Genomic DNA, 8,381 nt, shown 5'->3' on the forward strand with positions numbered 1-8,381 from the left:
ACATTTAACATATACATCTTAATGAGTTTGCTTTTTTTTGGGGGGGGAGCCGGTCTGCCCATCATGCGGGATCTTAATTCCCCCACCAGGGAACGAAGCTGCACCCCCTGCAATGGAAGCACAGAGTCTTAACCACTGGACCGCCAGGGAAGTCCCAGTTTGCATTTCTTTTTAAAACAGTTTTCAACGTCTCCAATTTCTTCTGTGTGTGTGTATTAAAAACATGTATTGCCAGGGAATTTCCTGGCGGTCCAGTGGTTAGGACTTGGTGCTTTCACTGCCCTGGCCGGGTTCAATCTCTGGCCGAGGAACTAAGATCCTGCAAGCCGCACAGCGTGGCAAAAACAAAACAAAACAAAACCAAAAAAACAAAAAAAAAACAACCCAAAACCATGTATTGCCATTATAGGCTCTTGGGAGTGTGATTTGGCAAAACCTATTCAGAATTAAACTTCACATGTCCTTTGACCCATCAACCCAACTCCTGGTTATTTATCCTATAGAAATAAACACATAGGAGGTATATATTACATATGTATGTGTGTGTGTGTGTGTGTGTGTGTATATATATATACACACACACACACACACACACACACACACACACATATGCATGTACTTACATATATAAAGAGAATGTTTAGCGCCGATAATTGCGGTGATAGAACTGGAAGCAACGTGAATACTCATCAATACGGGAATGTTTGAATAAATTTCACTGCCCTTATGAATTGCAACTTTAAAAGTGAGTGATATATTTAGGAAAAAAAGTGATATATATCTGGAGGGAGTGTCAATTCAGGCCCTGTGGAGAACAATTTGGCGCCATCAATAAAAGCGAAAAATTCAACACATCTTTTAACAAGCTATTTCACTTCTACATATTTATTCTCGAACTCTCCGCGTTGTCCTCGGCTCTTGGTTCCGCCCTCAATCCCACCCTTTAGGGCTCGTGACCGCCCCAGCCACGGTTTCCCGGCTTGGTCCAAGCCCCCCACCCCCCAATCTCGTTCCCGCTCTTAACCCCGCCCCCGGGCCTCGTCACCAATCTAGCCACGCCTTCCGGGCGTGGTCCTAGTTCCCCAGGCACGCCCCCCGAGTCTCTTTCCCTCCCTTAACCCCGCCCCCCTGGTCTCGTCGTCGCCCTAGCCACGCCTTCCGGGCTTGGTCCTAGCCCCTACCCGCACCTTCGGTGCCGCGTTCAGATCCCGAGCTGGTCTGGCTCCGGGGCCCAACCACGTCCACGCAAGAGGAAAGCCAGAATTCTGCAGGCTACCGGAAGCCACAACCACCTCCCTGCTGGCACCCTCACTTCCCACCGTCTCAGGGGCTTCCAAGGCGAGTCACCGAGCCCCTTTCGCCGGAAGCGGAAGTGCGTGTCGGCGGGATCATGGCGACTTTTGCGGACTTGCCGGACTCTGTCCTGTTGGAGATCTTCTCTTACCTCCCGGTTCGGGACAGGATCCGCATCTCCAGGTGCGGCCCCGCCCCGCGCGAGGGAAGGGCCGGGCGGGGGGGTGCACCAGGAGATGGACATCTGTTCCCCGCGGGGCCGGGACGTTCTAACGGCGGGTCCCCTTCCCCAGGGTCTGTCACCGCTGGAAGAGGCTGGTGGACGACCGGTGGCTGTGGCGACATGTCGACCTGACGCTCTACACGGTATGCGGGGCTGGCCGGGCAGGTCTGGGCCAAGGTCGGGTTGGCCCGACCTCGAGGACCACGCCTCCAACCCTGTGTTTCGAGCGAGGCTGTCCCGAGTGCATCCCGGCCGCGTCAATTATTTGCTCCACTGTGACCTCCAGGCCTCAGTTTCCCCACGTCCAGAATGGGTGTTACCAAAGTCGTACAGGGAAGGGGCTTATTGATGAGTTTTCATGGAGAAATCATTTTCCATAGTCAACTTATTTCCAGAATTAATCTCCTGAGTGGTGCAGGCAAACCATTTCCACTTTCTCCCATTTGCATTTTATTTTTTTCTTTTTATTATGAACTATTTCAAATATATGAAGAAATGTACAGAGGATAATATCTGAAACTATGTACTCACCACCTAGATTTAACCTTTTTTTAACCTTTGGCCTTATTTACTGCTGATCTTGTGAAACACACATACAAATGTTTATATATACACATGTGCATACAACATTTTTAGGCATATTTCTTGCACTTTTGAAACCCTCCTCAGAGGTAACCACTATCATAAAGTGGATTTGTATCCCTTCGCGTTGTTATTTACTTCTTATGTGTGTGCCCGTAAGCAACACACAGTATTGTTAACGTATTTCTAAAATTTAGATAATGCTGCTCTACTCTTTAGATAGTTAAATGCTGTTTTACTTATATAAACAGCTTTATTCACACATCGCTTTTGAGATTTATTCTAATCAGCACTTGTAAATCTAATTCATTCCTTTTAACTGCTGCTAAATGAATATACCACAATTTGTTTATCTGTTTTGCTGTTGACAGATGGTTAGGTTATGTCCAACTTTCTACTGTTGTGAACAGCTTTATAAGACTTTACTGTGCATATGAATCACCAATGGGGATCTTGTTAAAATGCAGATTCTGATTCAGTGGCCTGGAGTGGGGGCCCCAGATTCCAAATTTCTAACAACTTTCAAGGTGTTACTAATGCTGTTGGTTCTTGTTCCACAAGAATGTCCTTGTGTCTGTCTTCTTGCATCCAGGTACCAGTTACTCTGAAACCTAGAAGTACAATTTCTGAGAGGTAGGATCCGTTGTGTTTTCTCACTTTCAGTTCTTCATCTGCAGTTCCAAAATCAGAAAGCCAGAAAAGTGAAAAGGTTTTTTGTAAGCTTGGCACAAATTCATTTGGTGGCAACACCTGATGTGAGCTGGTGTGAGGCTATTAATGTCCTTTTCCTTATCCCACTTGGAATAAAAGTCATGTTATACTGAAAAATATTAATCTGATAACAAGGTGCTGCCCTTGACCCTTCTGATGGTATTATATATGGTATTTGTACCACATTAATTCTGAATTCTGAAACCCGTCTGTCTCCAGGAGTTTTGGATAAGTAATTGTGGCCTTGTATAGAAATTATTTTATTGAAATCACCTTTAAAAATGGTTATTTTGGGGCTTCCCTGGTGGCGCAGTGGTTGAGAGTCTGCCTGCCGATGCAGGGGACATGGGTTCGTGCCCCGGTCCGGGAAGATCCCACATGCTGCAGAGCGGCTGGGCCCGTGAGCCATGGCCGCTGAGCCTGCGCGTCTGGAGCCTGTGCTCCGCAATGGGAGAGGCCACAGCAGTGAGAGGCCTGCGTAACGCAAAAAAAAAAAAAAAAAAGGTTATGTTTTCTGTACTAAAAAACTAATACACTACATAATAATGTAGTTCTTAGTTATTTTTTCTGCCATTTTATTATGAGAAATTTCAAACATATATAAAAGTTGAAAGAATAGTACAGAGAACACGAAGTTGCCCACTATTAGTATTTAACTACATTTGTTTTATCCCCTGTTGACCGATCCATCCATCCCTCTTTCCATCCATCAATCCATTTTATTTTTTAAATGCACTTCAAAATAAGTTGCAGACAAGAGTCCACTTCATCACTAAATACTTTAGCATATGTAATAGAGATTAACTAGAACATTTGTTTTGCGTTTCTCTTTTTGAGGTTTAATTTTTAAAAATCACACAAGTCATGAATAATTCTTGTAAAAATGTTGAAGTAGTATAACTATGTCTGGTGATGGATGTTAACTAGACTTATTGTGGTGATCATTTCACAAGATATACAAATATCGAACCATTGTGTGTACACCTGAAACTAATATAATATGTCAATTATATCTAAATTAAAACAAAAAACCATTGAAGTATTGCCACAGATGAAGCTAAGAGCCTTTGACAGTCATCCCCTAGTATCTTCAACCCTCCCCCAGAGTAACCACTATTATAAGTGTGGAATATTTCCTTCTATCCCATCTTCTATGCATTTATACCCTTGGCCCTGTATAAGGGAAGGAAAGTACAGTGGTTACAAGAGCAAGATTGTCCTTTGGAGTCAGGCTGTGTTGAATCATAGCTGTACTCTTGCAACAAGATTCTGGCCACTGCATTTTTCCAGAGGTACCTACTACACAACCAAGTACTGTGTGAGCTTTCTAGTTCAATGCTCATCACTGCACCTGGCAAACAGTAGGTACTCAATACAAGTTAGCCATTATGGTTGGAATAATTGTACCCATATAAAATATATAGTATTGTTTCTTGTTTCTTTAACCTTTGAAGTATCATTTTGCCACTCTTTCCTGCATGTTTTGAGGAGTTACCAGGGTTCATATCTCTGGATCTACTTTGTTCTTAGTTACTACCTACATGGCTGTTATCTTATCAGTGGACATTTGGTTTTTGCTGTTAAAACCACGATCTCAGAAACCAATATTTCTGTAGGGTAAATTCCACAAAAGAGGTCTTACTAGGTCAGGCAGTATGTGCATTTAAACAAACTGAAAAATTAGTTTTAAAAAAATAATATGGGGGGCGGTGCAGAAAAGATATACACAGGATTCAAAAGGTACAAAATAATAAAAATTGGAAAGTAAGGTCTCCCTACTTCTGTCACCCAGGTCACCTTGTTCTTTCCCAGAGAAGCAGCAGATGCTCCCCCACCCCTTTTTTTTTTGTGGGATCTTAGTTCCCTGACCAGGGATCAAACCCGGGCCCTCGGCAGTGAAAGTGCAGAGTCCTAACCACTGGACCGCCAGGGAATTCCTGCTCCCATATTCTTAAAAACAAAACAGGTGCCAGTGGGTGTCCACATTTTACATTTCAGTAAAAACCACCAGGTCGCATTCCAAAGTAGCCAGACCAAGTCCCACCAGCAGGACCTGAGAACTGCTTCTCCACATCCTGGCCAGTGTTTGATATTATGAAACTTAAAGGATTTTCTCATTTTGTCCTTTTACAAGTAAAAGGGATTCAACCTCCGGCTTCGTGGCCGTTTAAAATTTTGCCAACGGTCGCTTCTACTTTTGTGAGATACCTTTTAGTGGGCAATATTTCTAGTGAGTCCCTTTCCCTCGGCCCAAACTTGCAGGTCCAGATCTTATCAGGAAGATTTGATTCCTCTGTCAAGAGTAGTCAACAGGGGGGAGGGATAGATTAGGAGTTTGGGATTAAAATATACACACTACTGTATATAAAATAGATAACCAACAAGGACCTACTGTATAGCACAGGGAACTATACTAAATATCTTGTAATAACCTAAAATGGAAGACAGTGTAAAAAAAGAATATATATATATTCTGAATCTGAATCACTTTGCTGTACGCTGAAACTAACACAAGATAGTAAATCAGCTATATTTCAATAAAAAATTTTTAAAAAGAATTTAGGAATAAAAGGATTAGGGATACCAAGAACCCAACAGAAAAGGTGTAACTGAGAGGTAGCAAAATATCCTCTTGCCTGGTCATGGATTTTGCTAATTAAAAAGTCATATTTACAAAAAAAAAGTCGTCAACAGATTTTATGGTATGCAATTTCTTTTAAATTTTATTTATTTATTTATTTTTGGTTGTGTTGGGTCTTCGTTGTAGTTGTGGAGAGCGGGGGCTACCCTTGGTTGCGGTGCGTGGGCTTCTCATTGCGGTGGCTTATCTTGTTGCAGAGCACGGGCTCTAGGCACGCAGGCTTCAGTAGTTGTGGCATGCAGGCTCAGTGTGGCTTGTGGGCTCTAGAGTGTAGGCTCAGTAGCTGTGGTGCACAGGCGTAGTTGCTCTGACGCATGTGGGATCTTCCCGGGCCAGGGCTCGAACCCTTGTCCCCCGCACTGGCAGGCGGATTCTTAACCACTGCACCACCAGAGAAGTCCCTACAATTTCTTTTTTCTGTCCTTTTTTTTTTAAACCTAAAATGTACATATAATGAAATGCACAGGGTACCAGTTATAGTTTGTTTGTTTGTTTTCTACTAAGTCTAACTTCCCAGGGCTAATTTTTGCAGCTTTCACTCTTACCAAGCTGTGATTTTTATTTTTTTCTTTTAACCTAGATCTAATTTACCCTGGGCAGTTTTAGCCTTTTTCAGCTTTATTTTGTATTGCTTATTTCTATGAGGAGGTAGTCATTAAGAAAGGGATAAAAATATTGCCAGGTGGATTCACTTTCTTGCTTACTGCAGAAGATAACGAGAATCCACTCTCTTGCTAGAGACAGATCTGTTATGGTCTCTTATCGCCATTGCTTTTGTTCCAACCTAGAGGTCAAAACAGATTAAATCATCCTGTTGCTCCTGGGGAGGTATCTGGTTGCGTGAGGCTGGTGAGGGAAGGACAGAATTCCCAGGGAACATCAGAGCCCCAGCTGGGGACTGCCTGTCTCCAGGCAGGTGGGGGCCTTGGAAGATGCCCCACATCTCTCCCCCAGCCACAGCCCCCCCGCACCCCGTTTCTGGTTCTTACAGATGCGGCCGAAAGTCATGTGGCACCTCCTTCGCCGGTACATGGCATCCCGGCTCCATTCCCTGCGGATGGGCGGCTACCTGTTCTCGGGCTCCCAGGCTCCCCAGCTGTCCCCCGCCCTGATGAGGGCCCTGGGCCAGAAGTGCCCCAACCTCAAGCGCCTCTGCCTGCACGTGGCCAACCTGAGCATGGTGCCCATCACCAGCCTCCCCTGCACCCTGAGGACCCTGGAGCTGCACAGCTGTGAGATCTCCATGGCCTGGCTCCTCAAAGAGCAGGACCCCACCGTGCTGCCCCTGCTCGAGTGCATCGTGCTGGACCGCGTCCCCGCCTTCCGTGACGAGCACCTGCAGGGCCTGACGCGCTTCCGCGCGCTGCGCTCGCTGGTGCTGGGCGGCACCTACCGGGTGACCGAGACCGGGCTGGATATGGGCCTGCAGGAGCTGAGCTACCTGCAGAGGCTGGAGGTGCTGGGCTGCACCCTCTCGGCCGACAGCACTCTCCTGGCCATCAGCCGCCACCTCCGAGATGTGCGGAAGATCCGGCTGACCGTGCGGGGCCTCTCGGCCCCTGGCCTGTCGGTCCTGGAGGGCATGCCGGCCCTGGAGAGTCTGTGCCTGCTGGGGCCGCTCATCACCCCAGAAATGCCTTCCCCGCATGAAATCCTCTCCTCCTGCCTCACCATGCCCAAGCTCAGGGTCCTTGAGCTGCAGGGGCTGGGCTGGGAGGGTCAGGAGGCGGAGAGGATCCTGTCTAAGGGGCTACCCCACTGTATGGTCATTGTCAGGGCCTGCCCCAAAGAGTCCATGGACTGGTGGATGTGACTGCACCAGCCGACCCTGAGACCCCTCTCAGCTTTTATTAATGAGTCCCAGACCCTCTGAGCAGCACCTAACCGTGGGCAGGTAATCCGGCTGGGCTGGAGAGGTATGAAGGCCACAGGTAGAGAGAACCCAAGCCTTGACTCCTTCAGATCACTGGAATCACGGTTTGCCAGCTGCGTGGCCTCTGTGACATCAGCCAGCCTCTCGGAGGCCCTGTCCTCACCTCCAGAAATGAGGAAGACCATAGCTACCTCTCGGTTATGTTGCAAAGCCTTCCCCTTTACCAGCCCTGAGGCCCGAGAAGGTCCTGGATGAAGAGCCATTCTCAGGAACAGGACAGATGTGGAAGGGTGGGTTAGGAGTTAGGGAGACCTGAGGGGTCAAGGCCCCTTAGGAAGCCTGGAAGGGCTGTCAACACATGTGCACCAGCACACTGACACATCATTGACATGCCGACACAGCACTGATAGTCCTACATGCATGCAGGAGACACGGAGAGTACGGCAGATACAACTCATGCTTTGATGATCGAAATGTTAATAAAGGTTCTAAGTTGTCCTTTCAGTATTTTGTATTCTGTATTTTCCAAGTTTTCTGCAATATATATTATTTTGCTATTAAAGAAAAATAATCATATTTTTCAAAAAAGCATTTGGTTTATTCATTCAACAAATGTGTCTTCAGCCTCCGCTCTTTTGCAAGCATGGTTCTAGGCATTGGGACCACAGCAGTGAACAAAACAGACAAGGAAGAAGGCAGGATGATAAAGGTGAACACATGCATGGAACAGTTTCAGAGACTCTGATGAGACAATAAACCAGGGCCACGTGATGGAGGCACACGTGTTTGGCTGAGTGGGCTCGGTGGGCCTCTCTGAGCCGAGAGCTGAGAGGTGAGGAACCAGCCCCGGGAAGCGGTGGGGAAGACAGAAAAGGCAAAGACTTGAGATGGGAGTGAGCTTGGCAATTTCCAGGGATGGGAAGAAGGTCCAAGTGGCCGAGGGAACAAGGGGTGAGCAATCAAAAGTGAAGTCAGAGAGATGATGGGGAGAGGTTAGAAGGGCCTCACAGGTGGCTCTGGTTTTAGGGGTTCAAAAGGTAGCAACTCCTTTTCCTGCC

The 8,381-nt window shown here is 46.6% G+C and overlaps 1 protein-coding gene across 2 annotated transcripts; it reads left to right on the forward strand.

Moving 5' to 3' along the window:
• The first annotated feature begins 1,177 nt into the window (after window positions 1-1,177).
• FBXL12 (F-box and leucine rich repeat protein 12) lies at window positions 1,178-7,911 on the forward strand. Of its 2 annotated transcripts, none has more exons than XM_081232244.1 (3): window positions 1,178-1,476; window positions 1,587-1,659; window positions 6,442-7,911. In XM_081232244.1, the coding sequence occupies exons 1-3, from the start codon at window positions 1,391-1,393 to the stop codon at window positions 7,261-7,263; spliced, it is 981 nt and encodes a 326-aa protein (XP_081088370.1). In that variant the 5' UTR covers window positions 1,178-1,390; the 3' UTR covers window positions 7,264-7,911. The 2 variants fall into 2 exon arrangements, with proteins under 2 accessions (XP_081088370.1, XP_081088369.1); XM_081232243.1 differs by lacking the exon at window positions 1,178-1,476 and adding an exon at window positions 2,691-2,731 and having other exon boundaries at window positions 1,628-1,659.
• The last annotated feature ends 470 nt before the right edge of the window (window positions 7,912-8,381 follow it).

Source organism: Mesoplodon bidens (genome assembly GCF_964165515.1).
Source record: "Mesoplodon bidens genome assembly, chromosome: 4".
In the NCBI taxonomy this organism is placed as follows: Eukaryota; Metazoa; Chordata; class Mammalia; order Artiodactyla; family Ziphiidae; genus Mesoplodon; species Mesoplodon bidens.